At 40.9% G+C, this 24,924-nt stretch overlaps 1 protein-coding gene across 4 annotated transcripts in view; it reads left to right on the top strand.

The window, feature by feature from the left end:
- The window catches only part of CA10 (carbonic anhydrase 10), a 482,061-nt gene that overhangs the window by 73,390 nt on the left and 383,747 nt on the right, over nt 1–24,924 (top strand). For all 4 annotated transcript variants that reach the window (XM_025439687.3, XM_025439688.3, XM_025439686.3 and 1 more), the window contains one exon: nt 8,461–8,535. In XM_025439687.3, coding sequence (XP_025295472.1) covers nt 8,461–8,535 — 75 coding nt within the window. The remainder of the gene's footprint in view (nt 1–8,460; nt 8,536–24,924) is intronic.

Raw genomic sequence — 24,924 nt, 5'->3', positions numbered from 1 at the left:
CTTATCATAGACCACCTGGCACAGATAACATTATACTGACCAAGTGCTTGGAAGTGCAGTTTTGCAATGTGCATGCTTAAAGTTAGGTGTATTTTGACTGGAGTTTCATTAAGCAATCTCCCTTCCCCTATGGGCTTCCTTTGTGAGACCTCTTCTGTTCCATCTTGTACCACTTCCCTTCCCACCACTCCAGGCCACGCTCAGTTGTTGCTCTTGAGTTTTCTTTTCCATTAGGTCAAGAGACCACTCTAATTTCCACATGGAGATGATCCAAAGTTCTGTTTTCTCTGAACCTAAGGTAATGATAGGGGTAGAAAATAGAGAGGAGAGTTGCAAAAGTTCATCTCAAGATAACGTGAAAAACTTAGCATGTGAAAATATAATCACTTTATCTATGGAAACAGATGAGAATTCTAGGAGTTATCTAAAACATGCTTTATAGAGTGATAGGAAGGGTGATAGGGGTTTTTGGAAGTAGTCAGTTCCTTTATGACTGTTTGAAAAACCCAACGAGAGGGATATAGGCAGTGTTTCTAGGAGACCCCTACAATTTTGGTGGTTTAGCCCAATGAAAATGGTATGATGGGGGCCATATTGATTTTTATGTAGATTCTGGTGACTAATTTCAGGGAGTATGGAAAATATTTAGTATTATATGTGCATTCTGCAGTGCTTCTTGATCAGATGCCATTTACCTGTAATTAGAACTCATCTCTTTCCAAATTCTAATTTTCCTTTTAAAGTTGCACACTTCTAAACATTTGAGTAGGGAAGCAGAACTAGATGACAACAATCATTTGTAGCTCTAAGACAAGGATTCAATACAGTGCAGCCTGCCACAGGCCAAATCCAGCTGTTTGTCTGTGTTTGTAAATACCATTGGCACATAGCCACAGCCATTCATTTAGAAATTGTATATGGCTGCTTTTGTGCTACAATGGCACAGTTGAATAATGGGGACAGGGACAGTCTGGCCTTCAAAGCCTACAATATTTATTATCTGGCCATTTACAGAAAAAGTTTGCTGACTCTTGTTCTAAGACATTATACTTTTTTTTTTAATGGCATCCCTTCTCTGTTCGTCAATTTCCTCCAGTGCCCAAAAGGAGATAGGAGCAATGAATTCTGTGTCTCTTTCCAAATCCTGATATTCTGAGTTTTCTTTTGAAACTCACAAGTTCTCAAACTGCCACAATGAAAAAAGGAGAATAAAATTGAAATATGTTTTTCTTACTATCAAGAGAGGGGCCCTTGCTATGTATATCTCCTCATCTGGCAGTGATGACAACTTTTACTGTCAACACAATTTTTTTGATTAGACACCTGGATTTTTCCCAGGGGCTGGTTGCACGTTAAGTAAAGAAATCTGATCCACAGGCAAAGCACTGCACAAGCTAAGGCTGCTTTCTGTTCAGCTGTCTGCTCTAAGGAATTATCAACCAGCTTTCCATTCACTGGATATCAGATGTAAACAACAAGACGACTATGGAGGACCTGGCTGGGAAGGTTTAAAATGGAAAGTCAGTACTTCTCCTGGTGCTCTGTTGCAGACAAGCCACTCAGAGTTCCTGTAGCCAAGCTTTAAATGAGGTGCCTTTTCAGTGTGCTGGTCTGTCTTTCCAAATTGCCCAACAGTATGAGGCCTGACTGGACATACAAGGGCATTCGAAAACACATCGTATAAAACACCTTCCTTTTCTTCAAATCTAGGCTGCAGGTATCATATTTTGTAATTGATAGACAGCAACCAGGCCCAGTTCAGGCTGATTGATTTTTGCAGGATGGGTTGGATCCTTCACAAGGCATGTCAGAGAAAGCAAACATAAACTCTGCAGTTCTGTCACTATAACAGACTTTGTTCACATGGTCTGATTGTCTTGCTGCCTGCTAAACTCTTAGGTAATTTAACTTCTGGAATGGATAGGGTAGCTGAAGGATCAATGACTGGACATGAAGAAAACAAGGCGTTTTGCAGGTTTCTGGATGGAGCAGAAGCTTGCAGTGATACTTTTGTCAGTTGCAATACTCAATTATCCAAGGACTTCATTTTCTTCTACCTTTTATTTATTTTATTTGTTTATTTAAAAGATTTCCATTTATTTGGGGATCCCTGGGTGGCGCAGCGGTTTGGTGCCTGCCTTTGGCCCAGGGCGTGATCCTGGAGACCCGGGATCGAATCCCACATCGGGCTCCCGGTGCATGGAGCCTGCTTCTCCCTCTGCCTATGTCTCTGCCTCTCTCTCTTTCTCTCTCTGTGACTATCATAAATAAATAAAAAATTAAAAAAAAAGATTTCCATTTATTCATAAAAGACACACAGAGAGAGGCAGAGACACAGGCAGAGGGAGAAGCAGTCTCCATGCAAGAAGCCTGATGCAAGACTCGATCCCGGGACTCCAGGATCATGACCAGAGACAAAGGCAGATGCTCAACCACAGAGCCACCCAGGCATCCCTCTTCCACCTTTTAAATGACATCTCTTAACTCAGTGCTCCATCCAGTCAGACTGATAGGTCTTCTTCATAAGAGGCCTCGGCGTGTATGTGTGTGTGCATACATGTGTGCACATGCATGGGGGTAGGGTGGGCAGCAGGTGCCTATATGCACAGAGAGGAGAGAGAGAGAGAAATATGAATGTATCTAAAAATCTGAAAACTTAGTCATTTTTATTCAGGATGATATTGGAATTAGTTTTCCCTTTGTGTCATTGTAAGAGCAAACATCTTTGTTTTCTTTTTATTCCTCACTGCTTTTCCTTTGGTGGAAATAATAGTTTCTTGTGTATATTTTCAAATGGCAGGAAAAAGAAAAAATATTGAAATATATAATGCGGTGGCATGAGGACTTCAGATTTATAAGAAATATGCCTTTTGTCTATTTAGATAAAACAGAATCCTCTGATTAGTGTTCAACATGTTTCATCCTCATTTAGCATATATAAATAGTGCTATAAATAATACTGTTAGGTCAGTGACTGTCAAGAGGGGCATTGTGATATTGTTTCATGAAAGATATTGCATTTAGCACCAACTGGGTCGGAGCAGGCAGAGATATGCTCTGCAATATATTTGACACTTTCAAACAGTGATACATTGCTCCATGTCCCAGCAGAGTTCAAGTGAGTGAAAAACTTTTTTTTATATGCGATTATAAACTCCATGTTGCATATGAACACAAAGTATCTCTTACATAGTTTTTATTATATCCTATTCTTCAGCAGTGCAAATTCTGTGTGTATCAAGGGAAGATGGTACTTTATTTTCTTCTGAACTTTGCCAAGAGTTGTTCGGTATTTTGGAAAATCACACCACTGAGAGCAGTGCCACTTGTGGATTGTTGCCTCTCCAATACAGTACAACTGTATTAAATTTTAAAGGTTTGTTTATTTGAGAGAGAGAGAGAGAGGTGGGATGAATGGAAAGGGCAGAGGAAGAGGGAGAGAATCTCAAGCAGACTCCCCACTGAGCATGAGCTTGATTCTAAGACCCTGAGATCATGACCTGAGCCAAAATCAAGAGTCAGAAGCTCAACTGACTGAACCACCCAGGTGCCTCACACCTGTATTATTTGTACCTTTTCAATCAAATATCCAACTTCTTCATTATTCTGGCATATCATAACCAAGTATTTACAAATGGAAATATACATTTTATTAAAAATTATGCATTTATCCTTTATATTACAGTTAAGACATTACATTATATTGAGTTTTTGAAATTATGTGCATAAATTAAATCAACAAACTTTTTCTGTTAAGAGCCACATAGGAAATATTTTAAATTTTACAGGCCAATTGGTCTCTGTCACAATTGTTGAACTCTGCCATTGTAGTGAGAAAGCAGCCATAAAGGCAATTTGCAGAGAAGTGGACATGGCTGTGTTTCAGTAAAACTTTATTTATAGACATTGAGATTTCCATTTATAATATAATTTTCACATGTCACAAGATATTTTTTATTTTTTTGACTACTTAAAAATGCAAAGCCATTCTTAGCTCTTGAGCTGTACAAAAATAGTGCCATCTTTGGCTAGTAGATGGCAATTTGCTGATCTCTGTTCTAGTGCATCATGCTCAAACATGCACACTGAAATATATATTATTATGAGTCACATTTCTTTTATTTCTTCTTTAAATTATAGCTAAAGCTATATGTCAGTTGTTTGAAATGGATTTGTGTAAATACTATCAACAAAAATTTTTATAAAACAAGTTGGCAAAGATATTTGATGTCAAAAAGAAATTTTTGAGTGCTGTGAAGGTCCTCACTTGTAATGAGGATATACACATATATACAAATTATATACAAGAGAGTGTGGCTTCTCATTGTGGTTTTAATTTGTATTTCCCTGATGCTGAGTGATGCTGGATACTGTTTCATGTGTCTGTTGGCCATTAGTATGTCTTCTTTGGAGAAATGTCTGTTCATGTCTTTTTCCCATATCTTGATAGGATTTTTTGGGGGGATATTGAGTTTGATAAGCTCTTTATAGATTTTGAATACTAACCCTTTATTGAATAAGACATTTGCAAATATCTTCTCCCATTCTGTAGGTTGCTTTTGTTTTTTCAACTGTTTCCTTTGCCATGCAGGAAGATTTTTATCTTGATGAAGTCTCAATAGTTCATTTTTGCTTTTGTTACCCTTGCCTTTGGAAACGTATCTAGCAAGGAGTTGCTGTGGCCAAGGTCACAAAGGTTGCTGCCTGTATTCTCCTCTAGGATTTTGATGGATTCCTATCTCACATTTAGGTCTTTCATCCATTTTGAGTTAATTTTTGTGTATGGTGTAAGAATATAATCCAATTTCATTCTTCTCCATGGGGCTGTCCAATTTTCCCAACACCATTTGCTGAAGAGACTCTTTTTTCTATCGGTTATTCTTTCCTGCTTTGTCAAAGATTAGTTGACTGTAGAGTTGAGGGTCCATTTCTAGGTTCTCTATTCTATTCCATTGATATGTGCCAGTACCATACTGTCTTGATGAGAACAGCTTTCTAATAGAGCTTGAAGTCCAGGATTGTGATGTCATCAGCTTCTGTTTTCTTTTTCAACATTCCTTTGGCTATTCAGGGCCTTTCTAGTTCCATACAGATTTTAGTATTTGTTCTAGCTCTGTGAAAAATGCTGGTGGCATTTTGATAGGGATTGCATTGAATGTGTAGATTGCTCTAAGTAGCTTAGATATTTTAACTTTATTTTTCTTCCAATCCATGAGCATGAAACATTTTTCCATTTCTTTGTGTCTTCTTCAATTTCTTTCATGAGTGTTCTATAGTTTTCAGAGTGCAGATTTTTTACCTCCTTGGTTAGTTTACTCCTAATTATCTTATGTTTTTTGGTGTAATGAGATACCACCTCACATCAGTCAGAATGGCTAAAGTTAACACGTTGGGAAACAACAAATGCTGGTGAGGGTACAGAGAAAGGGGGACAGTCCTACACTGCTGGTAGGAATGCAAGTTGGTATAGCAACTATACCAACTCTGGAAAACAGTATGGAGTATCCTCAGAAGGTTAAAAATAGAGCTACCCTATGACCCAGCAACTGCACCTCTAGGTATTTACACCAAAGATACAAAAGTAGTGCCCTGAAGGGGCATCTGCACCCCAGTGTTTATAGTAGCAATATCCACAATAGCCAAACTATGGAAAGAACCCAGATATTTATCCACAGATGAATGGATAAAGAAGATGTGGTATATATACACAATGGAATATTAGCCATCAGAAATGAAATCTTACCATTTGCAATGACATGAATGGAATTAAGGGTATTATGCTAAGTGAAATAAGTCAATCAGGAAAAGGCAATTATCATATGATTTCACTCATATGTGGAATTTTTAAAAAGATCTTATTTATTAATTCATGAGAGATACAGAGAGAGGCAGAGAGGCAGAGGGAGAAGCAGGCACCATGCAGGGAGCTCAATATGGGACTCCATCCCAGGCCCCCAGGATCACACCCTGAACTGAAGGCAGGCGCTTAACTGCTAAGCCACCCAGGTGTTCCTCATATGTGGAATTTAAGAAACAAGACAGAGGATCATAGGGGAAGGGAGGGAAAAATAAAATAAGATCAAATCAAAAAGAGGGAGACAAACCATAAGAGAGTGTTAACTGTAGGAAACAAAATGAGGGTTGCTAGAGGGGCTGATAAAGAAAGAAGGCCATATTTATGGTTTAAATTTTTCAAGATAGGCAACAATCCTGATTTGATAAAATTTGGTGAGTTTTGATAAAACTCAGAAATTTCTGTCTTTGATAAGGCAAATCAATGCTGAGCTATTAAGTGATGTCTGCAGTTCAATACTTTTGGGCTTTCAGATATGTGTATCTCCTTTAGACTTGGGACATGCTTCACGTTCAGGAGAGTTAGGCTGAAATTTAGTGAAATATTAGAGTTTATGTTTTGTTTGTAAGATGTACTATCTATGAGTCTATGAGTTTTATATAATTATCATCAAGGTGGGCATTATTAAATGTTTGTTTCAAAAATGGGCCACTCGGTCTGAGTACATTAGGTGAATCTGATCTCATAGATTTCTAAATCTTTGGCATTCCTCTTTTTCTCCTGTGATGACCTCCAATGAGCTGGGAAGGAAGGGGACAGTGTATCATGCAATGTCAAGGCTCGAAGGAAGCATCAGAATTGTTCTGAACCAGAGAAATGTCCTATGTTCACCTACTTGCTAAACTTTCCAAGCAATATAACTCTTTATCTGGTTTCTTAACTTGTCAGGCATAAAGCATTCCTAGCTGATTTCAAATCTCCCTGTTTTTTCCTAGTGCCACAAATAAACTAGAGTCTCTGTTGACTCTTCCACTTGGCTCTCTGGCTGGACAAAACCTCTCCAAGCCTCTGGGCTTTGAGGCCACTTCTCCCTTTGCCTGCTATCCTAGAACAGATGCACTGGCTTTCAACTCAGCTGCCTTTAGGATCTTTCTCAGGGCTGTGGGAATATCTGAGCTCTATCCATTCCACATGGAATTGGGGTAGTGGGTAATCCAGTGTACTTTGACACATCCCAAGCCCTAGATTTGTGCTGGGCAACTTGAAAGGTGATATCCTTCCAGAGCCTTTAAGTAGGTTCTTTGTCCCTATTCTATTTGTTTCTAAAGACCTCGAACCTCTCTGTCATCTCCAGGAGTAAGCTTCCTTTTCACTTGCGCTGTGTCTTTATCACAGAGCTGCAAGCCTCAGCAGCCTTGTCATATCATAGGCAAAAAAACTATCTTCCTTCTACTATGGGAAGACACTTGGAGCTAAGCAATTGAAGCTCATATGGAAGCTAAAGAAATTTAGCAGTTCCTCTCTATGCAAAGCTGTGCTTTCAAACACATTGTCTTGTACCATTCTCTCTAACCTGGAATGACAAATCTGAAGGAGACTGAAAAAGAACAAGATTTAAAGAAAGGAAATGAAAGTCAAGGTTTAACATTTGCTACATACTTGCCCAATTACAGATATGATCGAAATTACCTTATTTTCTTCCAGTGTGACTGACAGCTGAAATACGATGCAGTTCAATAGTGAAGGGATCCACACAAGTTCTGTGCCACCTGTACTTTGGACGTACAGTCACACATAATAGGATCACCTCAAATCACCCACTGACTGTCACAAGGGTCAAAGGTCATGTCAGCATGTGCTCACAGATTCCTATGCTATGTTTCAATTTCTTGAACTTTCCACTTTTTCTCCCTATGATGCCAAAAGCTCTCCCTATGATTATTTATACTCTTGTTTTCATTTTCCTGGGGCCTAAAGAAAGCTGACCAATTGTACCCTTCCCTCTTCTAGCCTAGCCCTTGTAGCAAACCTCCTACCTTCTCTCCATTTCTAAGGGGTTTGTGCACATGTAGAGTTCTTGTCTGGCTTGAGGATGGGATCAGCCTCCTCTCCTCAATCCCAGTGGAGAGGGTGTGTGCTTGGTGTACATGTGCAGGGGCAGGTGCAGAAAAGAAGTCAGAGGTAGAGACAAATGACAGGGAGTTAAATAGGCTTAAATACATAATTACTGTTCCCTCTCCCTTCAATAGAAATCTCCTGAGTGTTTTTTTTATAAAAACGCATTGAGGGATCCCTGGGTGGCGCAGCGGTTTAGCGCCTGCCTTTGGCCCAGGGCGCGATCCTGGAGACCCAGGATCGAATCCCACGTCGGGCTCCCGGTGCATGGAGCCTGCTTCTCCCTCTGCCTGTGTCTCTGCCTCTCTCTCTCTGTGACTATCATAAGTAAATAAAAAAAATATATATATTAAAAAACGCATTGACAGTATATTTACAGATTAATAATCTATTTGAAAAAAAGGAGAGAGAAGGTTTTGCTATTGCATTTTGTAGGGTGACTTGTAGGTAGAAGAGAATTATTGTATGTATATTCACCATTTTTCTACAACTAGGATATAAGGATTCTCTGCTAGCCTCTCAATGACTCTTCCTTTTTTTTTCTCCTTTAGCTCAACAGAATTCACCAAAAATCCATGAAGGCTGGTGGGCGTATAAGGAGGTGGTCCAGGGAAGCTTTGTTCCAGGTAAATGCACATGGATTCTTGTTCTTTTATTTTTGAGAGAAGAATTTGAATGAAATACATAATGTTATTTCCAGAAGTTTGCATTCACTATATGGAAAGGAGGGTGTGGTAAGGAGCACCAGCATCTCCTGTGCATTGTAGACGTCAAACTTTCTCATCAGGGGGAGGTTTGTTCAAGAGTGGCAATTTAATCAAGACCACCTTTCCCCATGTGAGCCTATACCCAAAGCTGTTCCATCTACAGGTGGCTCTTCCAGGGAGAGGACACCAGAAGGATGGAGCATTAAAGCTCTGTCTGTTGGAATTTGGTTAAACAAGAAAGAACCATCTTTTTTAACATTAATGAAACAGGAAGTCTGGAAAGGCTGACCATGACAATGAGGCTTGCTGGGATGCATGCTGTCACTGATGTCACTTCAGTAGCATCTGTGGTCAGGACTTAGCAGATTGGGCCAAGCATGAGCTAAAAATAACAGGTGGAGTGGATGTTGTCAGCATGGCAGGGGTGGGGCCAGAACTGAAGACGAATTAGAGCCAGAGACTTAGCATGGCTTCAGTTCCAGAGGAAGGCGGAGGGTGGTCCCCCACCACTTTTCACCTCAATCATGGTCCTCATCCTTCTGAAGTGTCAGACTTTAGTAGGGAGAGAGGCAAGAGACAGAGCAAGAATGTAAAGGAGAAGGATGGACAGAAAGGCAGGTGAGGTATTTCGAAGTAGTTTTAACTGCTCAGATGTGGGAGGGTAAGAAATACAGCTCTTGAGAGGAGTCAAGATGGAGTACCCATGTAGGCAGTAAGAACAGAGGGCTCCACGTGTCAGGGGCGATCTTTGTAGTTGGTGGTAGGTGGGCAGAGCAGTGCCCCGGGGTCACCTGGTTCACTCCTGGCAGCTCTCCATCATGTTGTCATTCTTCTGTAGTGTTCATTGCATCAGCTGCACAGAGCTCAGCAAGTTACTAAACCCCTCTGAGTGTCCCTTTCTCAATTGTACTGTGGAACAATTTCCTCCAACAGAAGGAAAGCAGCATGGGGAAAGAGTGGGTGACCCACAAGACTGCCAAATGGCCTCATAAATTGATATTATTAACTGTACAGATTTACTGTGGCACATTTAGTCCTTGGCCCAGTGGGCACAGAAACTGGTCTGATTAGTTCACCCAGAAACGATCAGGTTTCTAATAATAATCTTGTAACAACTTAATTGACACAAGCTATTCTCATGTGGCATGATCGAGATACAGGGCACTTTATCCTCAACAACTGGAGACATCCCTTTCCTTTGGATGGAGTACTTATTGTTTTTCTGAGGAATCTGCTTCTCATATTCAAGATATCTCAGAAATTGCATTTATAATTATATTTTTGTGCATTGTAATTATGAAATTAGAGCAACAAAGGGCATTCCCTCCAGGTTACAATATGTCTTGCTAAACTAATAATATCCTCTGTAGTGACTGAAGTGCTCACGGATAATACTGAATAAGCCCTGCAAAATTTTGCTTTTCTGCCCCACATTTTATTTTTGATGTTTTCCCCTCTGTTGGCACATTCCTTCTTTACAGGTGTTCAAAGCCCACTTTTGATTTGGTTGTTGCTTCTGAGACAGCCATAGGAAAGTTTTATCTTTCCTTTTGTGTGTTGATTTAAAAGAGTTGAACTTTCCCTCATTTCCAGCTTTATATGTATAAAATCTGCTACACGGGAAGCAGTGAGGTACAGAGGTCTGAGTGTGGACTTTGGAGTCAGACAGACCCAGGGTTGAGTCTGGGTTCTGTGGCTTCCTACTGGTCGTTCTGTCAGCAAATTGCCTACCTACCCTCAGATCCTTGGGTGATTCATCTGTTCAAATGGAGATAAGGACCCTGTCAGCCTCATGAGGTTTTGTGAGGATTAAATTATATAATGCAGATAAGGTGCTTATGGTAATGTCTGATGCATGGTGGGAAGACATGTCAGCTGCTCTTTTGGTATAACTGTTATTATTTTATCAATAGCAACATAACTGGATATTTGATACTTCTCTGCTTGGGAAAAGGCAGAGAGCTGTAAATTGGAAATATAATAATGTAGGTAAAGGTCTCTCATGATGCATAGAACATGGAAGATGCTTCGATTGTAATTGTTCCTTGGATTGATGAGTTCAACTGGTCTCTACACAGTGGCCAACTGAGAAGTAACTCTATCATCCTCTGCTCTTAGCTATCCCAAAGCCCTCTGGCTTCCTGGTGAAGAAGACTTGTATCTGATGATTTTGCTTCTTAAACTTTAGAGCACTCCGTCTGTTAAAAAAAAAAAAAAAAGATAAGAGTCATGAGCATTTTTGAATTAAGTAATTGGACCTGAGGCTCTAATATCTGACACACTCCAAATGACCTACTTTATCTGAGTTGGTGCTTAGGGCAAACAATGGACCCTTTATTTCTTATTATCATTGCTGAGTATAAGGTTGAGAATGTTCTTTGCTTTGCCACTGGGATTTTTTTTTTTCATGTTATGGATGTGTGAAAAAGAAGAGAAATTCATCTGACTGGACTATTTGGACAAATTTTATTGCCCCATAAGTTCTTTGCAGAGTATCTAGAAATAATTGTCAGTTGGCATAACTGTTGTGAATCTGTGATTTCAACAAAGCTTGTGGTGCGTAGAAATACATGATTTTTTAATGGTAAGCACAAAGTTGATTTAGCACCAGAATAACCCACTTTGGTCAGTTCAGAGCACCTATGGAGTAGCCATTTGATGCTGAGCACCATGCGTGGGGATGTTGGTAAAGAGGTAGCTGATACATGGTTTTTATTCAAGGTGAACCCACAGTCTAAAGAGGAAGATGAGCCATAAACCTATAATTCAGTATAACAAAGGTTCTAGTAGAGTTTATACAATATGTAAAGGAGTCCATAAAGTATTATGATTCTACCTGCGTATTGATTAGCAGACTTTGTTGTTTACCTAATCAAATCTACACTTTCATCCAACCTCATCCCTAACTGTAGCCTGCTTTGCAGGCAGAGTCCCGATTTTATTTATGTCCATCCTCCACACAGGCATGTGCTTATGTGCTCAGAGAAGGAGTCCTTCCCCAGCCCTAGAAAATTAATTTTGATTAATATCCACCCCAATAATGGTTATTTCAATCTGTTTCTTGAGACTTATTCATTTAGACATCATGATGGTTAATTTCATGTGTCAAATTGGCTAGTCCACAGTACCAAGGTATTTGATTAAATTCTATTCTAGATGTTTCTGTGAAGATTTTTTTTTCAAGTAGGTTCCATGTCCAATGTGGAGCCCAAAGCAGTGCCTGAACTAACATCCCTGATATTAAGCCCTGAACTGAGGTGGAATCATGACCTGAGCCAAAGGCAGATGCGTAGCCAACTGAGCCACCCAGGTTGTCCCACTGTGAATGTACTTTTTAGATTTTATTTATTTATTCATGAAAGACACAGAGAGAAAGAGAGAGAGAGAGAGAGTGGCAGAGATAAAGGCAAAGGGAGAAGCAGGCTCCATGCAGGAAGCCTGATGCGAAACTCCATCCTGGGCCTCCGGGATCACGTCCTGAGCCAAAGGCAGATGTTCAATCACTGAGCCACCCAGACATCCCTCAAATTTTTTTAGATGCGATTGCCATTAATAACAGTGGAGCTTAAGTAAAGCAGATTACCCTTCCTAATTAATGTTGGGTGGTATCATCCAATCAGTTGAAGGCCTTGAGAGAAGACTGAGAGGTTCTCCAATGAAGAAGAAATTGTGTTTTCAGAATATTTTGCCCTCAGGCTGCAACATCAGCTCCTCTCTGGGTCTCCAATCTGCCAGTTTACCCTGCAAATTACAGATTTGTCAGTCTCCACAATAAAATGAGCCAGTTCCTTGAAATAAATCTCTCTCTCTTTCTTTCTCTCTACACACACACACACACACACACACACACACACACACACACATTCTATTGGTTCTCTTTCTCTGGAAAACCCTGATTGATTCACCAATATAAACATGAGGCTGGGTAAACAATTCTGTCCACAGTGGGGACAAAAGCTGCACCAAAGATGACAAAACAGAAACTTGGATGAACACAGCTCTTGGATGGCTTACTTAGCATTAAATTAACCATGGAACTGCCTAATTTTCTTAAGTGAGATAACAAGTGTTATCTCATTTTCTTAAGTGACATAACAAACCTCTTATTGTTGGAGCTGTTTTGAGTCAGGTTTTCTGTCACTTGCAGCCCAAAGCATTCTTCTGGATTCTGGATTCTCAAGGGAGGAGGAGAAGGCGGGGAGTATCAGGCCGCACAGCACTGGCAGAGAGGGGTGGAAATGCACCATGGGTGTGGGGAGCATCTATAGGACAGAGCGCACCCTGGGGCTTAGGTGTGAGGAGGCCAGCAGGCCATCAGGGCCAGGTCATGAGACTGTGTTCCATGTTCAAGAGCTTAGACACAATCCTTTTCAAAATAGAGGAATTTTAAGACATCCCTAAGCTCTGGAAAGACACAATCAAATGTGTATTTTAAAAACCAGTTTTGGGGCCACCAGGGTGACTCAGTCGGTTAAGCATCTGCCTTTGGCTCAGGTCATGATCTCAGGGTCCTGGGATTGAGCCCCATGTCGAGTTGAGCTCCCTGCTCAGTGGGGGGTCTGCTTCTCCTTCTCCCTCTGTGCTCTCTCTTTCAAATAAATAAACAAAATCTTTTTTAAAAATAAAAAAAATACAATAAAATAAAAAATAAAAAGCCAGCTATAGCTACAGTAATGGAGATGAACTGCATTTTGATAAGAATATCAGAGGCACAAGGATTCATGAGATGTTTTTTTTTCTTTTTTTTAATCATCCAGGCAAGAGGTGGCAGGCACTTATACTAAGGCTGTGAAAACCAAAAAACAAAAAAACAAAAAACAAAAAACAAAAAACAAAAAAAAAACAAAACAAAAACAAAACAATAACAACAAAAAAAAACAAAACCAAAGCAACAAAACAAAAACCCCCAAACCAAAAAACAAACAGAACTCCAAAAGAAAAACCAAAAACTGGGTTAATCATGTTATTGAAAGATTCGTCATGGGGTTTGTTTAGTGACATTTAAAGTATATCTCTCTTTCACACGTGTAGATAACACATTTATCATTTAGCATAAATATACACATTTAACACATTTCGAAAAAATTTGTGCCAAATACTGCCTTTTCACATTCCATTTATCCAAAGCAGTAGGGGAGTCAGGCATTCTCTATAGCGGAGACACTATGCTAGGAGTTGGGGTTTTAAAAAAGAGATGGCCTTTTACTTCTTTCAATCTAGTGGGAGAGACAGTCACTAAAAGTAATAAGTAGCCTCTCACCCACAACACCTGCTTCACATGGCAATGTTTGGAATGGGGAGTTTCTTTTAGTCTTTTCAGACCAGGACATCAGAATTGAGGGGCTTGCTTCCACTTTAAAGCTTTAAGTCATAATACTTGGGATATATATTTTTAGAACTATATGAAACTCTAGAAGAGGTGAAGGACCTCACTTCTATGGCACCACGTCCTAAGGGTTACTCTCAGGTTGCTGAACCTTACCTCTTGAACTCACTCATCCAGCAAGCTCTCTCTGGATACCTGTTTTCAGTATGGCCATATTTGGTCCTTAGTGGGTAAAGACACAAAGGATTTTCCACTGTGGTCTCAAGCTGCTGACGATAGCGAGAGAGACATAGATAATTATCCATTATGTTATAGCATTTCTAGGATTGCCATGAAGGGTGTTTGGAGTTACCCAGCTTGAGAGAGCACAGAGGGCTTCTCAGCTGATGCAATCCTCAGGGGTAACATGTATGATTCTGCGAGGGAAGAAGGGAAGAAATGGCCTTTCAGAAAGGTAAGGGGTTGGGCATAGGCCTGGAGGCTGGGAAGAGAGAGGCTCATTGCACGAGGAGCGCTCTGGAGAGCTAGGGCTGAGGAGGGCAGCAGGAGTCCTGTCACAGGAGGCAGTACCAGCTACCAGGTTAGATTTTACCCTGAATGCATTGGGGTACCAAGGGAGGGATGAATGCTAGTGCAAGATTCAGGATGAGGAAGATGTGAGCTAAGACAGATGCAGAGGGGACTCTGAGGACAGTCTAGCCTCCAGGGACAGGAGCCTTGTCTCCTTTTACCTCTACCCCTCCAGGTCATAACACAAACCTTGGATACATTAGGGGCTCCAGATTTGCTAAATCAGCTTGGATCAAAGCAGAGGAATTGTTGCTCCTTGAAGACAGGTGTGAATCATCATCAGCAGCAGCAGCAGCATCAAAATAAACACAGCACTAGAAACGGAAGTACAGGCTACAAAGGCATATTGGAAAAACCTGCCATTTCCTACCTGCGTCTCTTTTGCTCCTCATACAGCATATTTCACTTCTGATGCTCTGGCCACCAGATGTGAGGAGCTTTTCTCACCCAGCAAGTAATTCTCCATGATGCCATCTGAGTGTCTTTAACTCAATTCTAACACTTTCTGCCTGGAGACAGCGTCAGATCCCTTGGGTTGAGGGGGCAGTGCTAGAAGCTAGCCCCCACCCCACTTCCGATGCCAGTCACATGGAGTAGATCCCCAGGTTACCCACAACTTCTGTCTGACTTGGCTATAAACCAGAGGTTCCCACAACCCCTTCCAGTTTGAATGATTTGCTAGAGTGGCTCATAGAACTTAGGAAAACACATTTGCCTGTTTATTAAAGGATATGATGATGGATACAGATGAAGAGCTAGATGAAGAAATACATGGGGTGAGGAGCTTTTTTCCCCTGTGGAGTTGGTGGGGGGTACCACCCTCCTACTACAGGCATGTGTTCACCACTCTGGAGGCTCTCCAAACACCCCACTATAGGGATTTTTATGGAGGCTTCCATACATGGGTATGATCAATTATTGACTCTTTTTGGAGCCCCCCTCCTTATTCTGGAAAAATTGGTGGGGGAGGGCCTCAAAATTCCAAGCTTGGTCTTTCTGCTGAATAGCTCCTATCCAGAGGCCATCCAGAAGCCCACCTTGAGTTGCCTCATTAGAACAAGAGATGTTCCTCTCATCACTTAGGGGCATTGGAGGATTTCAGGAGCCCTGTGTGTGAAGGGTTGGCTTAGAGGTGTGTTCCAGGCAACAGAGTGCACCTGCATAAGGCTCAGAGGCATGCATGGGCATGACATGCATAAGAAATAGAACAGAATTCACTGTGGCTGGAGCATAGACTGTCAGAGGCAAAGTGGTTTGAGATTGGAGGCAGTCAGGAGCCTCCACGTGGTTGGACCACACTTCAAGTATTTCGCATGGGGATCCCAGGAACAAGAGGACAGGAGCTGTAAGTTATTTGCTATTCCTCGGAGAACTGGCAAGCACCAAGGGATTATGAAACTGAGTTTCAAACTGAGTGATTAATAAAGGAATTTGAAACTTCATTTCTGATCAGGATGGGATTAGGAGGGATCCCTGGGTGGCGCAGCGGTTTGGCGCCTGCCTTTGGCCCAGGGCGCGATCCTGGAGACCCGGGATCGAATCCCACGTCGGGCTCCCGGTGCATGGAGCCTGCTTCTCCCTCTGCCTCTCTCTCTCTCTCTCTCTCTGTGTGACTATCATAAATAAATAAAGAAAAAAATATTAAAAAAAAAAAAAAAGGATGGGATTAGGAGGCTACTTTGGCCCACTGCACCATCCTCTGGTATGTTTTTCAAAATCAGGGAGAAATGGTTCACATGGGACAATAAATTCTCCCAGGATGCAGTTTCCCACCCCTTCCTTGCTGGGTAGTTTTAAAACCTCCAGATTGTTAGAAGAGGCAGGTAATTGTATCTGTTGACAACTACCTGTGGTTTAGCACTGATACCTAATTACCTGCATTGTTTGAAATGGCCAATTTTCTCTAGTTTAGAAAATCTCCTTTTAGACATTGGTAAGGAATGTGGGCTCTCTTTTCTCTCTGCCTTCCTCCTGGGGAGGGAAGAAGGCTGGATGGTGGGGTGCTTGGTGATGTAGGAAGACCTGCCCGGGGTCATGCATACCCTTTATTCCTCCATATAGTGGATGGTGCTTATATTTGTTTTCTCTTGCTGTATAGCAAATTACTATGCATAACAGCTTAAATAGACACACATTTATTACCTTGCAGTTTCCTTGGGTCAGGAGTTCAGGTACCGCTTAGCTGGGTCCTCTGCTCAGGGTCTTGTAAGTCTGCAAAAGTGTCATTTCCCTTTGCATCTCATCCGGGGCCAACCTTACACAGATTCTGGGTAGAATTCAGTTCTTCAAAATTGTAGAACTGAGGCTCTCAGCTGCCATAGGCTGTCCCTTCTCCATAGTTCACAACATGACTGACTGTTTCAAGGCCAAGAGGAAAATGCCTTTCTTTGAATCTCTTCTCTTCTGGCAAGGTTTGGAGGAGTGTGTTTTAAAGAGAGAATAATATCCCTATTATTAATTCAAAGTCTGCTGATGGACGACCTTATTCACATCTGCAGAATCCCTTCATCTCTCACATACCATGTAACCTAATCACAGGAGTGAAATTCCATCCTACACACAAATCTGATTCATACTCGGTGGGTGTATATATAAGGTGAGAATGTTGGAGGCCATCTTGGAATGTGATCAACCACCTTCATTCCTCTGTGTGGGCATTCCTCTGTGTACTAAGCTGTGCCCCTCATTCCTTCATATGTAGAAAACTATAAAAGGCTGCAAAAGGTGGGGGGGGGGCACCTGGGTGACTTATTTAGTTAAGTATCTGACTCTTGGTTTCAGCTCAGGTAGTGATCTCTGGGTTGTGGGATAAGCCCTGCATCAGACTCTGCACTCAGTAGGGAGTCTGCTTGAGATTCTCTCTCCCTCTGCCCTTCCTCCCTCAAGTAAATAAATAAATCTTTAGAACAAAAAAAGGCTGCTAAAATGCTCATAAATCAATCTCATTTGAAGATGAAGTGGCCACTGTTCTAGCCTAACATCTTCAAATTGAGAAGTGAGAAATAATGTTTTTTTTTTTTTATTAGAATTGGTTCTGTTGCCTTTCCATGAAGAGTGTCCTCAGAAGAAAACCAAAGCTAGCTTCCTCCACACTACCTCAGATTTCCCAACCAGTGCTCCTAGATTTATTAAATTCTTTTAACTATTTATTTATTTATTTATTTATTTATTTATTTATTTATTTATTTATGAGAGAGAGAGAAAGAGAGACAAAGACACAGGCAGAGGGAGAAGCAGGCTCCATGCAGGGAGCCCGACTTGGGACTCAATCCTGGGACCCCAGGATCATGCCCTGGGCCAAAGGCAGGCGCTAAACCGCTGAGCCACCCAGGGATCCCCTGCTCCTAGATTTATAACAGATGTCAAGTGTGAGAGAGAGGGAAGGATTTTATCCATGATTCCCAGGTTTCTGGTATGGGCAACTTGCTGGAGGGTGGAAATGGTTCTCCTTTGTGGAGATAGGAAAGAAGCAGTGAGGTGGGTAGGACACAGCGTGTAGAGGCTCCCTGTGGACAACAGCCAGATGCCACCCCAAATTGCTCTTCTAGCCATTTTCTCCCTGCCCTTCTCTCCCTGGCCCTTTTATCCTCTGGCCTCAGACTCTGGCTTCTGATAATTCTTCCCACTCAGACCTTTGTCATTGTGTTTGGTGAGCTTGCCTCCTGGCAGTTGGCTCAGACTCAGTGTTTGCTTTCCACCATCTTCCCAAGCTCCTATTTCACCTTCAGATGACATACTCTATTGACACAAGGCCACAGAGTTTCTCCCATCAGGAATTCACTGCATGATCACGCCAACCCCACTCAGTCTCCCTTTGAAGAGAAGAGGGGCCCACATCCTCTAAACTTACTATCCTCCAGCATCCTTTGATACACCCCACTTGATGAGTGTTATATAAAGTCATTGTATTAGTTTCATGTGGCTGCCATAACAGATTACATGAGTGGTGGCTCAGACAACTCAGATTTATTACAATTCTGAAGGTAGATGTTCTAAAATCAAGCCCCTCCTGATGTCTCACTTTATGGCATTGATTTCTTTGCTATGAAAGTATATGCAAACCTTTTTGTTTGAGTGTAGAATTCATTTTAATTTCTCTAAGGGATAAAACTTGCATTTTACAGAGTCATGTTGCATATTATTTGGTCAAGGGAATAACCCTCTGCTATTGGAGGTAATCAATCCTTGAGCTGGGAGTGGGTGAGGGAGCACACCAGTGCTCTGTGCCTGGACTTTGCTTTTGTCATTACCAATCTTCTTTCTTATTTGGGTCATGGAAGCAGCAAAGAGTAGGGAAAAGTGCTCACTGGTTTGGCTCGTCCACTAACCAAACATATAATCTCAGGCAAGTCATTTAGTATCTCAGGCTCTTGATTTCCTCATGTATAAAATCACTGTGTTGAATTGCATTATTTTCAAAGACTCATTCTGGCTCCAATATTCTCTGAGAGTTTGCTAATGTGATATAAGATTGGTTTGGGAGATACATTTAGCAGCATTAAGAAATAGAATATTGATTTCATTCACAAGATAATTTTATTATGTTCTCAGTATCAGTATTTGGAAATGGAGTCAGTGATGTAAGCGTGTCTCTCTAGATTTCTGATTTCTCATCTCTATGAGAAAGCAAATAGAACTTAATGGATATATTCTTCTCAGTATAGGAGGGTGATGTTACGCTGACTCACCCTCAATTATAAATACTTTTAGTTACATTTTTTTCTCAGAAATTGGGATGTGTATAGATTAATATTTACTCTGAGGCTGAAAGATGCTAGACACTGGGGTTACAAATAAAAATAATGCTCCTGATTTTAAGGAGTTCACAGAGAAGTTTAGAGACAGATGGCAAATCAGAGGTTACAGCTTAGCCTGGTAGGGAATTCAAAACCGGAGTGGAGAGAAAGGAGAAAGTTGCAGTGGGCTCTGCCTTCAGGTCAGAAAAGGCTTTACAGATGAAGATGTCTCTTGATATAGGGTCTTAAAAGACAATAGAAGAATACATCCAGTGGACAAGATGGAAAAAGGGCATTGCTGGTGGATTAAACATAATGGAATCTGACCTACTACTAAGTAACAGATTGTAAACTTCTTACAAGCATTCTTGTAAGCATCTCATGTATGACAGGCCCTATTATGACCATACTTTAGTGCTGTGTCATGAAAAGTACACTGGACTTAGAAGATCATGCTTTATGTCCCACTCCATTGTGTACCAGCTGTGGGATGTTTAGAAATCACCTAACTTCTCAGAGCCTCAGTTTACTCATAAACTAAGGACAATAAAACCTATGTCTCAAATATTTGTATAAAAATAAAATGATAGTAATTGCCCCCTATCTGTAGAGGATGCAAGATACTAGACCCCCCAATGGGTGCTTCAAATGCAGATTGTACTGAACTCTATATACCATCTTTTTTCCTATACATACGTACCTATGATAAAGTTTAACTTACAAATTGGGCACAGTAAGAGATTCATGACAATAGCTAATAATAAAACAGAATAGATCTAATCATGTTATAATAAAAGTTATGTGAATTTGGTCTCTTTTTTCTCAATATCTTACTGTACTGTGTTCATCCTTGTTCTTGTGATGACATGGGATGATAAAATGTATATGTGGTGAGATGAGGTGAGGCATCTCATTCGACATAGGCATGTGACATAGCACTGGACTATTATGACCTTCTGATGATTAGTCGGAAGGTGGATCATCTGCTGTCAGACTGGGATTCACCATATGTAAAGGAAACCATGGATAAGGAAGGACCATTGTCTACGTTAGACCTAGGCATGCCTTCCTTGTAGACCTTGAAAGACTACAAAGGTATTGCTCCTTTTGCTACCATAATTTTACACTGGGCTATTTAAGTTTGCAAGGAAGGGCCCTGCTTGGTTGTACTACTATTCTAAGTTCCTAGTAAAGCCTTCTAATCCAAGAAGGCACACTAAGTCTTTTGAAGGTATGTTAACAATAGCCCACTGTGCAAAAAGAGACAACTTGAACACAAGTACATATACATACTTCACTAGAAAGATAGGTTGCTCCCATCCAATATGCAGTATTGCTGCTGGATGGGATCTTGCACCAAGCCTTCTCAGAGGCACATGTCTTTCCTGGTGCCACACACTGATTCCTGGTCCAATCAGCACAGGTGGCTCCAGCCAATCAACCACTTTGGAAATACTTCTGGAGGGCCCCGGCGTGGCTCATTTGGTTAAGGGGTTGCCTTCAGCTCAAGTCATGATTCCAGGGCCCTGGGATCAAGCCCCTATCAGGCTCCCTGCTCAGCAGGAAATTCTCCCTCTCCCTCTGCTCCTCCCCGCAACCCTGCTCATGCTTGTGCTCTCTCTCTCTCTTAAATAAATAAATAAATCTTTAAAAAGAAAAGGAAATACTTCTGGAACTTCAGGACTTATCCAACTGGAAATACACCAAGGAAGCCTCTATGGCAGTGGTCCACACTGTGGGTACAGGCAGTAAGGGGCACACTGTCTGTAGATAATTGAATAGAAAATGATGAAACTCCCTAAAAGTTTGATATGTTTTTTATTATCTTCATGTGCTAGAAATTCTACAACTGCCAGTGATAAAATACTCCTCCTGAAAAAAGTAGTCTATGCTCTAAGCAATTCATGTGGTTGCTGTTGTGTTTTAATTATATATAATCTTCAAGCTAGCACATCTTTGTTACTTGTCTTTGAAAGAGCACTGTATCCTACACAGAAGTTAACTGGAAGAACTCTCAGTTGTTCAATTAGCTTCTAACACACAGGGACTCAACTATGTATGTTTGTTCCTAGAGGATGGTCCTGAGGGTTTGGAACTGGTGGAGTTTGGGATAGGTAGGACAGTCCCTGTCTCCAGTCCCTGTAGCCCTACTTATTCCTGAATTGAAACAGCTGATTCAAAATAAACAACAATAGCACTGTGATTGTAAACACGGAGAAGCAGACCTTGAACTATTTCAATTATGCCATACTGTGTGACTGCTTGGAGTTTTTATTTGTACTTAAAATTTAAAACACTGAAACAGGGATCCCTGGGTGGCGCAGCGGTTTAGCGCCTGCCTTTGGCCCAGGGCATGATCCTGGAGACCCAAGATCGAATCCCACATCAGGCTCCTGGTGCATGGAGCCTGCTTCTCCCTCTGCCTATGTCTCTGCCTCTCTCTCTCTCTGTGTGTGACTATCATAAATAAATAAAAATTTAAAAAAACCCACTGAAACAGAATGTGAACTACAAGGTGTAATATTTTTGTTTGGTAAGTGCAGTTTTCAGTTCATACATGAACTGTTTTATTGAAACTGAATAATGCCTTTTCCACTGAAATTTGTGTGTTTTAAAGCTAAAGAAAAAATATTGTTATTAATTATCGTAGTTATACCTGAGTCTAATTGTGTTATTCAGAGGAGAGGTATTTTAAAAAATGAGAAGCTCCTAAGTCAAATACTTGAGGTTTGCCACCGTTTGAAGCCTTAGGTTCAGTTACTTTACATTCACTAAATAAAAAACCCTAAAGCAGAGCTCATGGCTGACTTCTGGCCATGACACCCGTGGTTCCTTTCAGTGTAGCTAACTGGGTGAACCCCAGTGGTGTTGGCCATCCCAGCTAGCTGAAAATCCACTCCTTCCTCCTCCTGGCAATGCCTCTCATTTGAAAGATGTGCTTGGGTTACCTTCACAAAACACAGGTAATAGCTTTATTGAAAAGCAGCTTGGTGAGTTGTTGAGAGGTAACTTGTAAGGGTAAATACTGCTCATTGAGTTGTTGTGTGATAATGGGATTGTTTACAGAATACACAGCAGGCTGCTTCACCCTCAGGTTATACCTCTTTGTCAGGTGGAAGATAATCAAAGGCAGCCAGACTATAACTCCAACCAGGAATTCTTCTACCGGCCAAAGGATGACAGGGAGGTGCCTGTGGACTTCGTTACACACTATAACATTAGACAACATTCTCAAAAAGACAAACTCTGTAGCAAAGGTTTTTATGCAGCAAGTATCCAGTGCCAGTTGGATGCTCTTGGAAGGCAAGAGGAGGACATCAAGTCCCTTTCTCTGACCCCAGCCTGAGTTGCAGAGTCCCACTGTGATGATAAGGGCTGGAAGGGGAAACCTCCTTTCTCTCTCCATGGACTCCATGCCTCCTTATGACTGGACCCCATGGCAGCTATGATGATTTTTGCATTCCATCTCCAGTTTACCCTGCAAGCTGTCTTCTCCCCTGTCTGAACAGAACTGGGTTACCAGTTCCTGCCAAGTGCCGTACCATTGGCTCCTTTTCAACCCAGACTAGGATCACCAATGATTCTCCTTTCTGGAAGAGTGCACATTTCTGTATTGACAGCTTCTAGATCTGAGGGCTCCTTTGCAACCTTCTATGCCTATCCTTCGTCCATGAAATGATATTCCAGAGCCTCTTCCTTTGCCCCTCTTTACTCTTCTCATAGCCTTGGGGGCCACACACTTAACATGAACAAATCCAGCATCCCTAACACCGGTTCCAGCTTCTTCCCACTTATGTCCTCATGGTCCAAGCTTTTGAACAGGTTTCCCTGCCCTTCTTTTGAGCACCAGAGTTCCACAGGGTGTTGCTAATATCAGTTATGCTCTCTATTATATTTTACTTCAGACTATCTGCCTTATTCCTGGAAAGCAGTTTTTTTGTTTTTTTCTTTTTTTCCTCCCAGAGTGGATCTTTCTAACACTGCAGCAGTTGCCCAGGATCATACCTCCTTTTAGAGTGTTTTATATTTAGATCACCCCTTTCTCACATTTATTTGCCTGGGAAAATAGCACCCAGGTTAATCAGAAGAAATTCTGCCTTTCATCAGGATGAAAATATATAAATAAGTTATCATATTATCATAACACGTTATCCAACAGGCCATGGTATAATGTACCAGTATAATAATATATAATATACTTACTGATTTTTAATTATGCACTTTGTGGTTACAGCTACTTTTTCTTGAGGACATCCTCCTTGGTGCTTTTTAACATTCAAATTAAGACTGTGTGTTCTAAATGGCTCAGTTATCACACTGGTGGCTTTTGTTTTAGTTTGAGTTTTACTTCTTGGATTGTTTCTACTCTTTCTCATATAGTGTGTCATACTCTTCAATTCACTTTATAATTTTCTGAACTCCATATTTAAGTTTTGCTCTTTTTTGGGCAATCAAGGTTTAGGGGTGATCAATATTCTGGGTCCTCAGATGTCCAATAAAAGGTCTGTCTTTTGCCCTTACCCTTGAGTGATGGTTTCTTTGGTAATAGAATTTTAGTTTCAAACCCACCTTGCTTCGGATTTTCCTAGGTATTACTCTACTGTCAACTTGCAAATGGTGGCCAAGATGAGGAATCTGATGGTTTTGTAGATACATGTCTCCCCCATAACCCCAGCTCCTACTGGCTTTTAAGTCATTCTCTTTCTCTTTAAAGTTCAGAAATGTCATGGGACGCAACCAAATGGATATGTCTTTTTCTTCATTATTTGCACTCAGCATGCTGCAAATCACATTCTAATAGAGCAGAAGGTCTTTTTTTTTTTCCTCCCTGTTTTGTTCCCAGATCTATGTATGCTAAGAAGAATGCCTGACAAAAAGTTAGAGCTCCCTGAATCTTACTGGCTAAATGAACTTGTATTCAAGTCATTTCTTATTTTAGGGAAATTTTCTTCTATTATTTCTTTGATTACCTTTCCCCATCTGTTCCTTCTGCTCTCATGTTCTGGACAGGTTTGGGAACATATGGATCTATTTTCTAAGCCTTTCTTTTCTTTCTGTGCACAATTTCTACACCCTTTGCTTGCTCTCCTCATTTCATACTCTGCCTTTTTATTTGAAGTTTGAATAGATTTCCTTTATTTGCCTTTCATTGTTCTACTTTGGCCTTCAGCATTGTCTGTTCTTTTATACAGGACTTTCATTAACTTCTGAAATTTGGCAATCACATTTTCATTTCTAAACATTATTTCTGTTTTTTGATTTATCTTTTTTATGATTATTTTCTTATGTGATGAATCCATTATCTACCTGACTCCCGTACAAGGATCCTTATGAGATTTTTTTTTCACATTTTCCTTTCTCTTCAATATTCTCTCTCTTTGTTAATCATGGTTCTTCTCTTTCATGTTGTTGACTTCCCTCAAATACCTAGTGATTATTGGTTATATGTTCATGTTTTAAATGAAGGACTCAGTAGTTTAGTATTGGAAACTGGTGTGGTTTTCTCTGAAGTTACTCCCATAGGTTTCTGTGATAAGTCTCCAACCTTGAATGAGAGGGTCAAAATGGAAAATGCTGATGGACCCTCTTTTCTTCAAGGTAGTGGAGAAGTAGATAAAAAGACAAGCTGGTGAATCTCAGCCTCTAAAGTCAGGAAGCCTTTCCTTTTTTTTTTTT

Source organism: Canis lupus, chromosome 9 (assembly GCF_003254725.2).
Source record: "Canis lupus dingo isolate Sandy chromosome 9, ASM325472v2, whole genome shotgun sequence".
In the NCBI taxonomy this organism is placed as follows: Eukaryota; Metazoa; Chordata; class Mammalia; order Carnivora; family Canidae; genus Canis; species Canis lupus.
This window is presented reverse-complemented; position numbering and strand designations above follow the sequence as displayed.